This window comes from Diorhabda sublineata, chromosome 1, assembly GCF_026230105.1.
Source record: "Diorhabda sublineata isolate icDioSubl1.1 chromosome 1, icDioSubl1.1, whole genome shotgun sequence".
NCBI classification, from domain to species: domain Eukaryota; kingdom Metazoa; phylum Arthropoda; class Insecta; order Coleoptera; family Chrysomelidae; genus Diorhabda; species Diorhabda sublineata.
The window spans coordinates 15,502,493-15,521,600 of NC_079474.1; the positions used below are offsets into that span (position 1 = coordinate 15,502,493).

The 19,108-nt window shown below is 34.0% G+C and overlaps 1 protein-coding gene across 3 annotated transcripts in view; it reads right to left on the bottom strand.

The window, feature by feature from the left end:
• Nucleotides 1-504: 504 nt before the first annotated feature.
• Nucleotides 505-19,108, bottom strand: part of LOC130444775 (tyrosine-protein phosphatase 10D) — a 29,905-nt gene continuing 11,301 nt past the window's right edge. The window contains exons 3-19 of one of the 3 annotated variants that reach the window (XR_008909994.1): nt 17,340-17,624; nt 14,835-15,210; nt 13,952-14,139; nt 13,649-13,890; nt 13,306-13,597; nt 12,476-12,751; nt 12,134-12,415; nt 10,797-11,075; nt 10,021-10,697; nt 8,461-8,773; nt 8,171-8,408; nt 7,733-7,919; nt 6,838-7,095; nt 6,376-6,524; nt 6,052-6,287; nt 5,046-5,223; nt 3,134-3,245 (exon numbers count right to left, since the gene is read on the bottom strand). Coding sequence is in view for 2 of the 3 variants with exons in the window: in XM_056780052.1 (XP_056636030.1) it covers nt 3,242-3,245; nt 5,115-5,223; nt 6,052-6,287; nt 6,376-6,524; nt 6,838-7,095; nt 7,733-7,919; nt 8,171-8,408; nt 8,461-8,773; nt 10,021-10,697; nt 10,797-11,075; nt 12,134-12,415; nt 12,476-12,751; nt 13,306-13,597; nt 13,649-13,890; nt 13,952-14,139; nt 14,835-15,210; nt 17,340-17,624 (4,391 nt within the window). In the remaining variant the exon portion in view is untranslated. Of the gene's footprint in view, nt 3,246-5,045; nt 5,224-6,051; nt 6,288-6,375; nt 6,525-6,837; nt 7,096-7,732; nt 7,920-8,170; nt 8,409-8,460; nt 8,774-10,020; nt 10,698-10,796; nt 11,076-12,133; nt 12,416-12,475; nt 12,752-13,305; nt 13,598-13,648; nt 13,891-13,951; nt 14,140-14,834; nt 15,211-17,339; nt 17,625-19,108 lie in introns of all 3 variants that reach the window. The other 2 variants (XM_056780052.1, XM_056780053.1) reach the window with 2 other exon arrangements.

Here is a 19,108-nt window from a genome sequence, read left to right on the forward strand (position 1 = left end):
GAAGCACAAGCTGCGAAATTTATTTTGTGTTTGGTAGCATTGACGTTTTGAATTTGGGAAAAACATAAGAAAAAAAACTGAATTTCTTGTACCCAATCAATGCCATTGTGAGGAATCATAATCAAGGCAGTGCAAGAGTTTCGGTAACTTTAATAATTTTTTTTCGGATGAAGCCCACTTTCAACTGAATGGGCCTATTGACAAAATGCAGAGTTTTCTCAAAATGTTTCTTCTTCAGAATATGTTAAAATGATGCGAGATTTGTTTCAACTACTTTAAGAATTACAACAATACAAAATGGATACAGCAAGATGACGCATGTCATACATTCGACGAAAGTTTACGCATAGAGGACATAGTTCACAGTCTACTCAAACATATCTCTATGTGATTTTTTTATGGGATATTCTTTATAGCCGAATCTACGTGAATAAAAAATGCAAAAATTTCTATCCCAGTATATTTTTTGGTGCGTGTTCGATTAAAAAAAATTAAAGACAAAAATTTATAGATAAAATATTTATTTAAAAACTAAGGTAAATATTTAGAAGTGGGGTTCCACCCCAAAACGTACTACAAAAATTTTTTGCTGCACTTCAGATACTTTTAGGGGTAAAATCAGTTATGTTAAGGTGGAAAAAACATTTTCTTCAAGGGTTGATCGTAAAAAAAATTTTCTATTTTTAACATAATTTGTAACATGCCCTTCGGCTTTTTACGTTTTTCTTCAAACATTTTGAATATTCCTTTGTTCATGTATTGTGGCACAGTAGTCATTTCGAATTTATTTATTCTAACAATTGAGTTTTTGAAGAAATTAATTCGTTATCCACCTCCCACTCCTTTCTAAAAATTCAATAAAACCTCGGAATGTATGCTAAATCGTCCTCTATCTACCTTCACTTTAAATCAAAGTAAATTTTAGTAGATTTCTGGTGATTTTATTCTTTATCTTCGCTGACAAATTTTTGCTTGTTTTTTATAATTATGGGCATTCAATATACATAAGGTAATCAATAACGTATAATATGCGTCTCCACCACCTTTAAAGTACTTTCGGAGCCCTAAAAAACAATTCTATATGCGCGAAAAATTTTTAGAGTAAGTTTGGGGTGGAGCCCCACTTCTAAATATTTACCAAAACTAAAATTAAGTACAATACTTGATAGGGATAAATGTTAGTATAAACTTGAAGCATTCGAATATTAACATTAAAGAAATTATCACAGTACTTTTAACTATATTAAAAACGTCATATATCTTGCATGGTCCGCAAAATTTGTAAATTTGTATCCATAACAGAAGGATGCTTATGATCAAAAACCAGTGAAAAGTGAACAACAAATATTTGCAACAATAACCAAAAAACCAGTTTAATGAGATATAAAATCGTGAAATATCCTAAGACATCTCTCTCTCTCTCTCTCTCTCTCTCTCTAATACACCATGGGACGCAAACATTCTTCTTAAATAGGAAGTGACGTAGGTAATGAATGTTGTGTTCTATGTAAGACAGAATCATGGAAATTTTATTATGTGGAGTAGATACATTTATGTTGACCACAAGCTTCTCGTCTTTCAATCAAATAACACATGCTATTTACCACCAATTAACAAAAAAAACATTATGGCGTTAAAAAAGGTTTCGTGACTAATTTAGTATCATAAACTGTTAAAGACAAAAATATTGAGATCAACATCAATAGCAAAGTACCTTTGATCAATCAGAAGCTGTTAATAACAATGTGTTGAAAAGTAACAAATAACAATCATTCTTTTTGATTAAGAAATGAAGAGAGGGAAAATAAATGACAATTTATTTTCTTTATAATTTTTGTTTTGCTACCTTAAGACATCTGAATATCTCTCTCTAACACACCATGAGACTCGAACATTCTTCTTAAATAGGAAGTGACGTGAGGTAATGAATGTTGTGTTCTTTGTAAGACAGAATCATGGAAATTTTATTACGTCAAGTAGATACATTTATGTTTATGTTGACACACAAGCTTCTCCTCTTTCGTTCAAATAACACATGCTATTTACCATCAATTAACAAAAAAACCGTTTAGTGATAAAAACATAAACATCAAAGAACATTATGGCGTTAAAAAAGGTTTGGTGACTAATTTAGTATCATAAACTGTTAAAGACAAAAATATTGAGATCAACATCAATAGCAAAGTATCTTTGATCAATCAGAAGCTGTTAATAACAATGTGTTGAAAAGTGACAAATAACAATCATTCTTTTTGATTAAGAAATGAAGAGAGGGAAAATAAATGACAATTTATTTTCTTTATAATTTTTGTTTTGCTACCTTAAGACATCTGAATATCTCTCTCTAACACACCATGGGACTCGAACATTCTTCTTAAATAGGAAGTGACGTGAGGTACTGAATGTTGTGTTCTATGTAAGACAGAATCATGGAAATTTTATTACGTCAAGTAGATACATTTATGTTTATGTTGACACACAAGCTTCTCCTCTTTCGTTCAAATAACACATGCTATTTACCATCAATTACCAAAAAAAGACAGTTTAGTGATAGAAACATAAACATTAAAGAACATTATGGCGTTAAAAAAGGTTTGGTGACTAATTTAGTCTCATAAAAGGTTAAAGACAAAATTAAGATCAACATCAATAGCAAAGTAAAGTACTTTTGATCAATCAAAAGTTGTTAACAATGTGTTAAAAAGTGACCAAATGACAAAGAGAGAGAAAATAAATGATAATTTTTATTTTGCTACCCTAAGACATCTGAATATCTCTCTCTAACACACCATGGGACTCAAACATTCTTCTTAAATAGGAAGTGACGTGGGTAATAAATGTTGTGTTCTATGTAAGACAGAATCATGGAAATTTTATTATATCAAATAAATAAATTTATGTTGACCATAAGCTTCTCCTCTTTCATTCAAATGTCATAAACAACGTTTAACAACAATAAAAATAAATTTAATCAATTATAAGTAAAATGTAACTTTGTTCAATATAATTATATGTGTCGTACGTAATTGGTAATTATCTCAATAGAGAACATTAAAAAAAAAGATGAATAAAAATTGCTTCATATAAAAATATTCAAGATCTAATGTTTTTAGTTTGAATTTGAAATAAAAAATACTTGTAATACCTGCATACAAAATATATATATATATACATATTTTTTCCGTTAAAATTCAAACCAGATTTCTGATTTCCTTACATTCCAGATTCAGCTATTCCTTCGTCATCTAAAGACAAAAAAATTTTTAATGATTTCATCGATAAAAAATTTAAAAAAATATGCGATTTACAGATTTCAATCTGCTTCTGTCATACCGAGATTTAATTTATACAGTTTTTGGTTTTTATTTCAAAGAAATACAATCAAAATTTCAATTTGCGATTCATGCTTCTCTTTACAACTAAGCTGTATACATTTAAGCTCATCGAAACACATTCAAATAACGTGCGAAACGTCCGAATCAGTCAGGGACTATGTTTGTTCCAACAGAATGTCTGTTACTTACGACAATATTCATTTTCTCTCTCGTTCGAGACACTTTATTTATACTGCGCATGCTTGAGAATGCGCAGAACCGAGCTGGAACCTCGGAGGATAGAGAAATCGTTGCCATTTTGTCTTCCTTAGTCGGAACAGCCTCCACTCATAGAAACCGTCCAAGATTGAGATAGAGTATTTATTCTCAACCTTTGTTAAAGGGGGTATACCAACAGCAATTGTTGGATACGTGTTCGTAGTAAATTATAGTCGCGGGCTTTTCCATAAAGCTTACGTCATTTTGAGATGACGTCCTGATCCGTCCGCCATTTTCCGCGTTGGGCAAACACATATTAACCACATTGTAAACAACCTGGTAATATCCAAAAGAAAATGCACTCAACTCTATATATCAGGCTTAAAGATTAATTTTACTCCAACAATGTAAAACTTATGGTAAAATGATATTTATTTGCACCACACACAAAATGGCCGAGACATCAAAATAACGTGACTTCAATAACCTATAGGATGGTCTACTTAACCAAATCTTTCAGACAATGGTCTGATGTCACATAACCTCATTTTATAGTAAACACGGACCCTAAAAATTGAAGAGCAGCAATAAATCAACTCAATAAATTGAAGAACTATTAACTAGACAACATGACCATAGTTGTTGTTGATAAAAGTTTTCTTGGGATGCCGATATGCTTAATACTGTGATTTGTGACGTCACAAAATTGGAATGTGAAATTAATGAAAGTCGACCTTGTGAGAAAGTCCTTGGATTATAGTCAAGTCATGCGTAGTGCACGAAAGTTCGAAATATGATCAGAGCATACTGCTGGAACAAACCTATTGTCGTTTGTTTATATTATCAAGCACAAAGTGAGTTACAATAAACTTATAATGAATTACAGAATACTCGGTAATGTAAACAGAGACGTTTCGTTAAGTGTATAACAAACAAGAGTTTTTGTGAAAAATTTTAGTTACAAACTTTTTACAAAAATCGGTAATAATTAAAAAAATCCATATACGCATGCAATTTGAAATACACATGCAAATTGTAAACGATTTTTCTAGTTACATCTAAATTTATCATGAAGGTCATCAATATTTAAGATATTGTAACAAACTCGTCCACAACATGGACCGTGAGACCGGATATTCAATAGTAGTATTAATAGCAAACTACTAATTGAGTATGCTTTTCATACAGACTTTCAGAATCATTGACATCGACGATAACAATTTTCAGCATTAAAAAAATATAAAAAATAATTGCGATGGTTTTGGAGCTGGGACTTTTTGATTAGAAATTTCTTCTTCTTGAGAATCATCTTTTTAAATTTACAATTCGTGATATAGTTTTTGAAATATTTGCAAAAAAATGTTATATCAAGTTATGAATCAGCTTATAAATATTAGATTTCAAATTGTTGTAAATTATTCAAAATTGAAATATGTAACCAAAAAAATCAAATTGGTTATATTTTTACTTAACGGATAAAATTCATCATGCCAAATATGAAATAACTGTTACCAAGAAAAAGGAATAGAATATATGCATATTAAGCGTTACAGCCGTTTCCGCCCCATAAAATGTTTCTACCTCAACTTTTCTTCCGGTGCATAAGTAGATTCGACCGTAGTACCGACACCTTTGCCTGAACCACAGAATAGCAGCTTTTTACAACGTCTTATAAACACACAAACCATTTCTGCTAGCACAAAAATGGAAAATAACATATTCAACGATAATACTGAATTGAGAGTAAAACTGTTTGAGTTTGGTTTGCCATAGTTTTTTTTAGTTGTCGGTCAAGGTCACTAATAACTTCGATTTATCAATTAACGTCAAATTTTGCTCAGTACTAGCATCGATAGGTCAGTCCAAGTAATTTTTTGTAGACATATTGATCATAGTCATAGCAACGATTGATTAACCAGAACAACCACTGATCAATCATAGCTACATTTTGGTCAGTTTAGCCACGGTAGGTCAGTTAGAGTTAACAATTAATCGATCTGAGTCACAATTTACTCGGGAATAGCAATCATTGATTAGTTGAAGCGATGACTGATCGATCAATGATACATTTTGTTCAGAATAACATTTCAGGTGAATAAGAGCCACATTTTCATCATTCCTAGCAACCATAGGTTAATAACAGTTACGTTTAGTCGATCTAAGTCACAATTTTCGCGGTCATAGCAATGATTTATTACTCAGAGCAATAACTGATCGATCATAACTGCATTTTGTTAAGTCAGAACCACATTTAGGTCAGTAAGAGCTATGATTTCCCAAAGCAGAGCCACATTTTTGTCAGTTCTAGCAACTATAGGTCAGTCATAGTTACGTTAGTCGATCTGAGATAGAATTTGATCGGTCATAGCAACGTTTGGTTGGTCAGAGCGACGACTTAACAATCCGAGCTACATTTCAGTCAGTAAGAACTATGATTAATCAATTAGAACCACATTTTATTGTAAAATAAAAGATTGTATATATAAAGACAGAAAATACGAGGTACAATAACACTCACCTTCAAATCCTTGATTCTCATGTATCTCTCTGGGTGAAGAAGATAAATCTATACCTTCTAATACGGCCAAAAGGCACTGATGTATGCAGATATATTGTTGTTCAGTTTGAACCATCCATACTCTCTCTTTTCTCATGGCGTAAACTATACCGAATATATCGACGTAGTCGCTCTTTAAAATTTGTTGGAGTATACGATCTAAACATATAAAAGTTCCCGATCGACCAACGCCAGCGCTAAAAAATGAAAAAAATGGAACCACGTTTCGTATCCGAATCCAGATTCTATCTGCCATAGTATAAGTTGTACTTTCATAAAATATACCTGCAGTGAACAACAATTGGTCTCTGATCCGGCGGTACCTTCTCTCTAAACGCTCTAACGAACCTAACTAACGTATGAGGCGGATTAGGTACTCCAAAGTCCGGCCAAGTGGTGAAGTGAAAATGTCGTACAATCCTTTGCGTCTCGCCCTAGAAATATACCAACAGAAATTTAAATAAAACAACTAACTATCGATTTCATATGATTTAAAAAAAAATATTTTTACCAAATAAACGCTTCTGTTACCTCCGCTAAAAGTATGCCGGAATTTCTAACAAATGTAAAGCAATGTAGATCAACCAGCCCGGTACTGCTCTTTGTCTACAAGCAAAGTAGACAAACCAGTCTGGTACTGCTGTTTGTCTACAAGTAAAGTACACAAACCAGTCCGGTACTTCTTCTATGTCTACATTGCCACATTTTATATTCGCTATTGAGTTTGATATGCATAATGGTACTTACTCGGCACACCATGAATTCGGACACATTCCAATCAGGATACCGTGATTCGTTTAATATTTGTACGGATATATCGCCATAATATACTGGCATGGTGTCATAAGGCCAATAATGGTCGCATTTTTCTCTGCCCTTTTCCACGCATCGAGTTAACATGATAATCGATCTAGAATTCGATTCCCACACCATACGCCAAAAATCGTCCCTTGTAGAATGTAAAGGACCTTGAGTAACAACAAATTCTCTCGGAGAATTGTAACCCTAAAAAAAAAATAAATTACTAACGATTTCATACATAAATTAATATCGAAACAATCAAAGGAATCAAACCAAATAGGTCATGTCTCAATAATAAAATTAAGGTTATAGATTGTACAAGATATAAGATAACGCAAAGAAACAGGTGTTGAGATAGATCATCACTAAGTATCAATCAAAACGAAATTAAGAACGGTGAGAGGCGAATAAAATGGAAGAAGAAATGGAATGTATAGACACTGAAAAGGATTAAGAAAGTATATATAGAAGAAATAGAAAAGCAAAGGAAAATATTGATGAGCAAAAGAAAGAAATTAATAAGAAAGTAATCTGTAGCAGATGATATTATTGGTACAAAAGATACAAGAAAAAAATTTTTTGATCGTGAATTTACAATAAAAATTGAAAAGAAAAAAGTGAGGTTAAACACAAAACTAATAAAAGCAATGAAAATAAAATGGCTGAATGAAAGTATGGATAGCTTATTGTCTTCAGATACTGTCGGTAAACTGTTATATCTAGTCTCTGAGGATGATAACTTGGTTATCGAAACGCGCGTCAATCAGTGTAATCGTGAGTATTGGTATAAACAGTGTATTCATATCACCAACAGTTCCGGAAATTCCAACGATCGACTTACTGGCACGTAATTTGCGTTAACATAATCAGATCCTTCTTCATCATCTACAGGTTGAAGTTTAAATCTGGAATGATCGTATGGTAAAATATTTGTGAATCTATTTTTCGGTCGGTTGCAAGGTAAATCGGCAAAAGTGCAAGGTTGGTCCCGTCCGACGTGTTTGAGTTCTTCAAATTCTTCACTGAATCTGTCAAAAAATAAAAATTATAAATCGAAAAAGACACAATCCATTTTAATAACGTTCGAAATCGATTTTAATAACATTCAAAATCGATTCTAATAACGTTCGAAATCGATTTTAATAACGAACGAAATCGATTTTAATAACGTTCAAAATTTTTGTTGTAGTAACTATCGTTTCAAAAACTATGTGCAGGAATGATTTAGTGTCGAAAGCTATGATTAGATGTATAATTTGATTAATTATATGACTTTTACCGGAAGTCCGAATCTGCGGACATGATCCTATAATGATTCGCGAAATTTTCAATCCTAACAGGTCTACTGGTCTCGATAACTGAATCTGGTAACGACATACTGTCATTCGTGCGAGCCTCTGTCGCTTTTCTTTTCCCGGCCGCCCTTTTCCTCCTAATAACGATAACAGTTATGAATAGTAAAGTGATGAGAACAACAGGAATTATAACGCCAAGGACGATCGGCGTATTATCTTGATCTGAAATAAACAAAATTAATTATAATTAAAAAAGAGAAATATATGAACTCACCTGTTTGAATTGGAAAACTGTAACTGGTATCGGTGAATTTATCTGTTGCCGTAAACGCCCTTATCTTAACTTTATACGTAGCTCCCGATTTCAAAGGGCCATTACAATAACCTACTTGTCTTATATCACACGATTGTCCGCCGATTGTAAAATCTTCAACCAAAAGAGAACTATTCACGAACGGGTAATAAGGTTCGTTAACTTGATAAGGGGGCCAAACTGAATAAGCTTGGACGTCTCTCCAACTAGGCATTTCTAAACCGGAAGCATTTTTGGAATCATCTTCTGCTACGATGATGGCATACGAGATAACCTAAAAATTGAATATTTGATTTTATATGACATTGAAAGATAATTACTCATCGTTTACTGATTACTTATTTATATTGCTAACACCAATTCAGTACTATCCGAAGATTCATCAGGAATGGAAAATAAAGACCAAAGTTATTGACAGAAAAATTGATTGCAAAGAAGAATAAACAAATGAACAAGAATGTAACTTGACAATTTGCCAGTAATATTACAATTAAGAGATAAAGTGATATTGGAATTATTTGGATATAATTGTTTCTGAATTAAGAAAAACTTTATTTGTTGTAATATTTTTCAGAATTTGTTTTGGGGTTAAGGCCGATCAATTTTCGAAAAGTCATCTAAATAATGTAAAGGTTATTCAAAATGACATTGACAGGTCATTGTTGGTAGAGGAGTTAATAGATATTTGTATGCCAAGAACTGAAAATGCTACTTTGAAAATTGAAAATTTAAGGTTATGCAGAATCACCGAAGTGAAACTGTCAACATTGAAGTTGTCTACTCCAGAGCGCCCCGAAAGTGTTTTGCAGTATGGAACTGTCACTTTCACTACATGGAACACTCAAAACGCAAGTTTAGTGCTTTAAAGATGATAAAAAATATTATCATGAAAGAATCTCTTTAAGAAGATCAACTGAACGACATGGCAATTCTTTATATAGAAAATGACTCTTTGAAAAGTATGAGCTATGACAAACTGATAGACACTTGCTGCTCAAATAGAAAGAAAAAATAATATGCGGCCTTTGCCGAACAAGCTACATCCTATTATTATCTAATGATCCTTAAAAACATTTTATAGTAGCCTCTAAAAGCCAAGGTGAGACTGGCCTTTTCGACGGTTGTGTCACTGACCAAACCGGCAGTTTCATCGAATATCGTCGTCCGGAAACTTTCCCGACAACTATTATAGTTTTTTAAATCTTCCTCTTCTCTTTTGAATAGTTAGGTCGTAGGATTTAGCATATTCTTAACTTCTGGATTTCCAGTTTAGTTAGAACCACGTGTGACTTTTCTTTTTTTTTTTTTTCGAACAAGTTGTTTTTGATCGAAACGCGCGCTAGACTGTGTAATTGTAAATGTTGGTGTATTAGCGGCATTGAATAGTGTGTTCAGAGTAATGGTGAGTAAGAATACTATAATTAGATACCAAATTTTATTGACTATAGTATGTTTATAGATTTGAGGTTATGTTCACGTTATAAATTTGTTTATATTCTACATTCTAGAAAAAAAACTTACCGGTCCGTTGACGTCACTAAAATAGTTCTTTCTGAATCGTATCTGAATCGATGTCGGACTTTTACACACTTCAGTTGGCACGACTTGTGGAGGTGGTTCGGGAGGTGCGGTTATAGGCATTTTTTGTTTCCACGAATTTTCCGGACCGAAACCAACTTTCGTTTGCGCTTGTATGTAAAAAACGTAAGTTTTTCCCGGTTCTAACTGTTTTATCGTTCCTCTAAATTGATTGGGAGAAAAATCTTGGGAAAGTTTGTGAGAAGATCCCTCTAGGCCATACGTTATCGTGAATTTTCTTATAACGCCGTTTTGTTCGGTCATTGGTAGGGCCCATTCAAAATGTATTTCTCCTGGTTGAATATCGACGGGTTCGAATTTTTCTACTTTTCCCGGTACCGATTCTTTAGTGGTAAAAATAGCTGAAACCGGCAAAGATCTTCTTAATATACTAGATTCTGTACCACTTCTTACAATAACGGTAAATGTATAATTCCTATGGGGTTTTAAATCGTTTATTGTTATAGAATTGTGCGTAGTCAGATTTTGAATGAAAATATTTTCCGTAGTTAAATATTGTACTTCGAAAGCGTTAAATTCTCCGTGAGGTAAAGACCAAGTTAAAGTTACTTCAGTATTGGAGATATACGTCGAGTTAATGCCAGTTATCGGTTCAGGATCTGCAAAATTATCAAGTATAAAAAATTATCCTTAATTTTGTATAAAGGTAAATGGTTTTTCTCTTTACCAGTACTTACTTACTTACAAATAGTACTTACACAATCTATCCTGCCTTTGCAATGGTTGACTCGGTACATCCTCTGAAAGAGTCCATACTGTGATGTTATATAATCTACCAGGAACCAGTCCGGTGAAAGTAACGAATCTATCCGAATCGTTGGCGGATTTTTCTTTATCCGGAATAGTCGGATCAGACAATGAAAATTTATAAGTATCGAATCTAGAAATACTAATAGGCGTCGGCGTATATCTGAGACTGATCGTATCAGTTGATTGTTGATTATTTACAACTACTACTTCCGATTGAATCAATGGCACTAAAACAATCACAAAAAAGGTTGTCATTTCACACAATGTTTAGGTACACTCCTTCTACACCAACATTTGCACTGTTACCTTCAGACCCTGAAGACGATAACTTGGTTATCGAAACGCGCGTCTGGCAGTGTAATTGCTGGTGTAGCGGTAGTGGAATACGGTTCCGGAAATGTCAAATGTCAGTACTCATATTCCGTACGCTGTCTAAAAAGTTTCCGGCCTTAACCTAAAGATGTCAGTACTTATATTTTGTACGCTTATTTTCTTTTTAATAATTGTATAAGTGAGACGTTGTGGATATTTTTCTAAAAATTGAAAAATAAAAACTAGTATCGAGCTGTCATTGAATATATACAAAGACAGAAGTGACAGAAGAATTAGAGACTGCGAACGAAGAGTCTACGCCACATCATTCACCCTAAAATATACATGAAACTATCGGAATATCCGAAGAACGCAATTTCCACATAAAAGCTCATTTGAATAAAAATTTCCTAGGCCATATTGAGGTGATTTAAGCAAAATGAGTCGATTCATAATTGTAGATGGAACCTAGATCCAGCCCTACACTCATGAAACGATCTCTTCGATAGGAAAACGTACTTGAGGATCTGAAGATTATTGAATGCGCGTCCAAGAGTAAACAAACGCTAAAAGCGCTATCAGAAACAAAGGAACCCTAATATGGCTACCAAGGTATAGCAGTAGCCAGCCTTCATATATTGGTTCAGAACCCTACTGTTGCCTGATGAGATGTAACGTCAATAACCAACTGAATGGATGGACTTCATTTGACCGGAAAAGCAATCCAGGCATAATACAATCCAAAAGATTCAGTACCTCATCAGCTAAGATCTGAGGAACTTCTCGAGATGTCCAGAAACGACATTAAACTGTTGGTCGGTCTTCTGAAAGGTCACTGACCTGTTAAATACCATCTTAAGACGACAGTTATCGCAGAGGACGACAACTGCAGATTCAGAGCAAGCGATATGGAATCTATTCTATAAATGTCCTGCCTATTTCAGTAAAATAAATATGAAGTAGTTTTACTAACTTGTACGTGCTTTTACGACGGTTGTTTCGCTTTCTAAATCGTTGGAAATGGCTCGAATTTCAAAAGTGTATTCGACACCAGGCATTAAATCGTTTATCAACATTCTAATAGGACCAGTTCCATTTTGAGTTTGATTGATATTTTGTTTATTCGTATTCGTTGGATTAATAGATTCACGCCATTTGACAATGTAAACATCGACTCTACCATCCGGTCTAGGCCATACCAATGTTACATTGTTCGAATCCACTACAGGATTAATATTCGACACTGGATTCGGTCCTGAAAGATAAAATTATTCGTGAAGACTCCAGTATATCCCAACATCATCTAATTACTTACTGACTGTATAATTTAATTGTTGCGGTTCGTTACTTTCCAAACCGTAACTCACTGTATTCACTTGGATTGTGTACCGTTCTCCTGGTGTCATGTCGGCCACTTCGGCTTCGGTATTTTGGACGGCAGGTAGTCTAACCCATTGGTTATCACTTTCGGTCCTATAACGTATCGCGTATTCGGATATTAAGGAATCTGTCGGAGCTGACCATTGAACGATCACCGAATTAGTTGTTGTATTCGTATTTTCGATAGACATGTTCCTGGGAGGTCTCGGAACTGAAAACATTAAATTATAGGTTATAGTACTCAATTTAACAAAAAACAATTGTATTAGGAAGGAGGGAAAATCTAAAACTTTATGGGAAGACCAGAATTTTCCAAGTATAAATATTTGCAAACGAGAAATATGTCCAGTTCAGTTTGGGAAGAAATTAGGGACTCTTAGATCCAGCAGCTGGTTTGGGAATGCTAAAAAAAGTTACATCATCTGGACACAAATAAAGTTACCTTCTAAAGGGTTCCACGACACACTGGGGTGGAGGAAAATGAAATAGCAGACCGAATTGCTAAGTTACAAAACCCTTCCGTAGAATCGATTACAAGACTAAAGAGAAAATACTAGAAAAGAGATAGATAAGAAAAAATCTGTTACTGGGTTAAAACAGACAAAGATACTCTTGGAAGTCAATATCAGAAGGTCATTTCAGCCTAGATAGACACATGAAGACTGTGCACTACCTGGGGGTTCGAAATGGAAAGATCTTAGGAAGTTAGAGCCATACTCGAAAAATTGACGCTCAGATTTGGAAATACTGCAGTAAAATACTCACATACAGGTTGAAAATATTCATGCGGTTCACTTTTCAAACCGTGTGATATTGCAAACACTTTAACCAGATATCCAGCACCCGGATAAAGATGACTCAATATTATCTTTGATTCGTAGCTCGTTCTAATATTTCTTTCGTGCGTATCGTTTCTTATCCATTGAATTTCGAATTTATCTTGTTTTGAATTGACATCAGATTTCCAGCTAATGTTAAGACCGTCGATCATCGGTCTAAGATCTTCTATAACAGGTGCGCTAGGTTTGGTCGCCACATAAAGTGATTCTTCTGTTGACTATAAAATTTTATTACAAAATTATATTATGTAAACGATGAAATCACTTACCAGTTGATCTTTAGAGACAGTTTGAATTGTCAATGAATAATTTCTACCGGGCAATAAAGCTTCCAGACTTATTTCCGTTTGATTTGTAGTAATGGTGTTACTATCGCCCGTTGTACTTTCTGCTTCATGATACGATACCAAATATCCTTCTTGTGTACTAGCCGGATCGGGACTCCAGAAGATACTAACCGTACCAGTTTTTGGATCGGTAGTTGTTCGTAAATATTTCACTGGTAGTGGTTCTAAATGCGTTAATGAAAATTGTTAAATTGTAAAAAGAAAATCAATTTCGGTAATACTCACTTAACGTCACCTCACTGCTGACCGGCCACGATGTCACCTTGCCTGATACTGTTTTAACTACAACGGAATAGGTTTTACCAGGTTCTAAATTATCTTTAAATTCCCAAAATGTCAAGTCTTCTTTCGATCTTGGAACCGGGGGCGGCTTCCGTACGGTTCCCAACGATATTTGATACTTGTCGAATTCACTTAATTGAAAAAACATAATTAATGAGTTAAAAAAAACGAAATCACGTTGAGCTTACAATTTTTGTTATCGACCTCCCACTCCTTTCGAAGAATTCAATAAAACCCTAGTTTTTTTACTAAAACATCCTCTATATACATTCTACAACTGAAATGTAAAATCAAAGTAAATTTTGTAAAACTTGTTGCTGGCAAGATTTTCTAATATATTTATATGTTATCTTTAATAAATTCTTTCTATTTCCGTAAATTTCCGTGTAAATACGTATTTTCCATTAATTTAGGATACATGTCGACTTAAACAGAACAGATTCCTGTTTGTTTACATTAAAAAAATATATATAAATTCAGTTTTTTTAGCTCCTTTTTATTCAAATTTGTTCTACCTACTCGTTCTTTATTTAATAATTTCCATCTGTGTTCCCTTTGATTTTATACTCCAATTGTAGAATGTAGATAGAGAACGTTTTAGCAACGAATCTAGGGTTTTATCGATTTCTCCGAATGGGAGGCCGATAACAAATTAAATTCTTCAAAAACTGGATCGTTAGAATAAATAAATCAGAAGTGACTATTAGGCCACAATAAGTGAACTAAGTGATATTTGAAAATGTTGGTTTCCGAACATTCAGATCATAATCTGTTTAACCCGATCATAGTTTAAGAAACATACACTTCGAATAATTAGATTTCTTACCTTTTCCCACTAGGAGGATCCCAATGTACGACAAACGAATGGGATGTAATCTTATCCCTGTCGAAGTAAATTCTTTGTGGTTTTAAAGGCACTGTCCTATACTGAGCAGTGGTAGGTGTGGAAATTTCATCTTCTGACATAGTTTGTACGGAAATATTATAAGCTCTACCCGGTATTAATCCTTTAAAAGCCGCCTGTGCAGGTCCAGGAGGTTCTCCTTCTTTTTCTACATAAAGAACACTATCGTTCGCATCTGGTGGATCTATGGATACTTTGTAGTGGGAATAAATAGCTGCCGGATAAGGGGGTTGCCATAAAACTAGTAAGGTAGTTTCGTTCCTGAACCATACTATGAATTTTCCCGGTGTGTTAGGTTCTGTGAAAATTAACTATATAAATACCAGAAGATTTTAGTTTATTTAATCATAAGAAAAAGAAGAAATTTCTCGAAATATGTAATTAGAACCCTCGAATATAATAACAGTAAGATATGTATTCACAACAGATATAAAATTTTTCACGATCTAAGAAAGTAATTAGCCTCCAACCAACGCATTTGTCTGTGTAAGTTCATTTCGATCCAAAGTTCGATAATTTCTTTTAGAATGTGTACCAAACAGCAAACGCAAAATTAAGTGTTTACTTAAAGTTAGTAGAGCAAGGTCACGAAAAATATTTTTCATTGAAACAGATTTCCTGAAAGTGCAGTTTGGAAAATTGTTAGTAAATCGATAGCTCCTGAAAAACCACCAAGTATACAAGACAAAGCGATTTAAAATTTATACTAATTAAAATTATAAGTCCTTGCAAATTATTTGTTAATTCCAAGTTGCTTAATCTCATTCTCAGTCGACAGAATATATTTAAATTGGTAATTTCTCGATTATACGTCAAATCGTTATGGTATTTAGCTTTCTATGAAGTGAAAATTGATGTGTAAATATTTAAATAAGCGGTGGTTACATAAAAAAAATCAAATCGGGATTTGTATGTCAAGCAATTAGTAAGATACTAGAATGTGTTTTAAACAAATTTACCTCATCAGAAACATAGAAGTAAGTCGAGTAAGTTCGTCAACTACTTAGAAGATAACCTCAACCTCCGACTAAAAATACCCAGAGGACCTGGATCAAACAGGACAATACTTTACAAAAATGGTACAAGAAGCACCCTCAAAGACCACATAACTCCACAAACGAACCACTACACATTTACCAACTCATCATTGAAAAACGATGAGCCAGAAGAACATGGCAAAGAACCAGAAACTAGGGAACTAAAAACAGCACTTGGTGAGGCACAAAAAGATTCATTCGAGTACTACTCGACCAATTTATCCATGAATTATCAAACTCTATGGAAGGCTACAAAAAAAAAACTAAAAAGATCTCAAGCACCAGTTCGCAAGCCAAACGCAGAGTGGGTTCGATCAGAGGCTGATACATTCGCTGCCCGTCTGACTAAGGTTTCCAAGATTGAACCAAAAGAAGTAGATCAAGAAGTAGAAGTCATTAATGCCCATTTCCTATAAAACCATCATCTCCAACAGAAATAAAACAAGAAATAGATAAGACAAAGCACCTGGATATGACCTTATCTAAGGTCAAGTTCTGAAACAATCACCACGTAAAGCTGTTGTCCTTTTAACAACAATATTTAATCGTATCTTAAGATTATCTTTCCAAAAGTTTGGAAGTATGCAGAGATTATCATGGTGTAAAAACCTGCACAAGACACCTCTTCCTACAGATCTATCAGTCTTCTACTAAAAAGGATAAACACGGCATTATCTCATGGAAGTACCACCTAATCATCAATTTGGGTTTCGGGAACACCATTCTACAACCCAACAAGTTCACAGGTTAATAAATCAAATCTCCAAGAGTCTTGAAGGCAAAAAGTATTGCAACGCGGTATTCCAAGACATCTTTTAGGTCTTCGATAAGGTGTGCCACAGAAATCTAATTTCTTTCCTATTAAATCTGGAGTCAGAGGTACCAGTAACTAACAACACTGAAATGGCTGATGATATAGAAGTTTCAGCTACAAACGACGATCCATTAACCTCTTCTGAAGATTTACAAAATCATATCGACAAATCACCTTCACTATGCGTCATAATATATGCCCTCCAGTAACTATGAACAACCTACGAAGCAACTGAAACTAAATACCTTGGCCTTCATCTAGATCAGCGACTTACCACGAAAAAAACACTAAAAGAAGAATAACTCTGGGGATGCGCTAAACCTACTGGGATCAATATAATACGAAAGTTTCAATCCAAAACATTAAGAAACCTGGCCGGATGCTCCGTGGTATGTCAGTAATCATACCCTCCACATACAATCAACAGATGGCATACCAAGATAACGAGCTAATAGAAGAACTATCCACGCACGAGAAGACTACGTAAAACTTGGCCCAAAGATCTACTACAACTTTGAAAAATAGTATAAAAGGAGTAGCATTAATTCATAATTGTTATAAATAAAATTTACTTACTTGTAGTGAAATTTCTGGAAGTGTATGCGACGCTTTCTTTGTTTTCGAAAACTGTGAACGCTTGTACTTGATACGTAGCTCCTGGTACGAGATCCTTTAAAACGTACATGTTGTTATCTACGTTATCGATGATAATAGGTTGTTGTTTTTGTTCCGAAATGTGAACTAGAGGATTTATCTTGAGTTTAAAACTAGTGAAGCTCCCCTGGGTAGGAGATTCCCATGATATAATGGCGGTTTTTCCACTTCTGACGTCTACCGATAGGCCGGAAGGTGGATCAGGTACTAGAATAAAATATTTAGAAATCATCTAATTGTACAAGTTTTTCTCGTTCGACTAAAACCATCAATGGATCCCATTCCAGCTGTGAGAATTTAGAAGACGGCTCGTATCTCCTCTCCGTTCCATGGAAATTGTTTCCTACGCCTGAATTTTTTGATATACGAGAACAGTCAGAAGTCAGTGCAACCAAAGTTTGCGTTTAGTTGATGAAATTAATTTTTTTCTTGTATCAACCACGAATTTTTAAGTCTAGTTAATCCAAAATATTGATATAATACTACGCGTTTAATTTTTTTACCATTGTAGGGAAAAAGTCTTGTTGCAACTAATGCCAACAACCTCTCGCATGTTTTCTGAACCCCAATTCACTTTTGGAGCCGAAGTAGCACGACTCTTTAGCCTCTTGATCTGATTCCAAGATCATATGGTAGCCCCAAGTTCTATAAACACAATTTTCTATTCTATTTGCCCATTTTGAATGATTTATAAGGTAAATAGAAAATATCTTGTATCGCAAATCCTAGGCTAACTTCATTACCTGTGTAATCGCTTTAATATCGGTTTTAAAACATTACATTTTAATATATCACATTAAAAAATAAATTAACGTTTAAATAATACTAAATAATGATAATTTAATTGAATTCAAATCAAAGATTAGTTTTAAAAGTATTTAAATACCCTTAATACGTGATTATTTTATGTTTATAATTTGTTCATTTCACAGTCAATTAAAATTCATGTTAAACAACACGAAATTGTTTCTAATATTACTTATTACTTTGTTGCAAATGATTATTTTCAATAAATACATAGAAATGTTTGTTGTGCTGTAGATAGAAAAAAACTTTACGAAATTATACAAAAAACAATTCCAAGGGCGGCTGTCAGAGCTGTCAAATACTTAAGAACCGAAAAAAATTATAATGACATAATTCAAATGATATGATAATCATCTATACTAATAAAACCCCCATAAAAGAGCTGTTGGACCTTGAACTCGCGTATGTAGTCACAAGGTGGACAACCATTGCAAAAAACGGCTCGTTTTTGAGGGTTTAATCCAAAGTGGTGCCTAGGGATGGATGGTATATGAGCCCTAATCAGGTACCGCGAAAGATGCTTAATAATAAGGTCTTGGTACTACAAACACTTGAACTCAAAGAAAAACACAAAAATTCCATCATCTTCTACACGTGGACCCCAAAATAAAATAAAAAAAACACCACCCGCAGCCTCTGGTCATGCAGAATGGCCATCGGTTGTACGTAGGGTCTTTTGCAGAAGATTTTCCTGTAGTTGAGTCCATACGTACGCTTCTAGTCCTACTGGATCTTCCATCTTTGAACTAAACGATACAATTCGAAGCTTTGAATAGAGCATACAGGCTGAATATCCTCAACGAAGTGTAAGCTGGATCTACTAGCCATACGAAATTGTTGACGCAAACCGCTTGATGATTGTCCAATCATTTTTAATGGGCTTG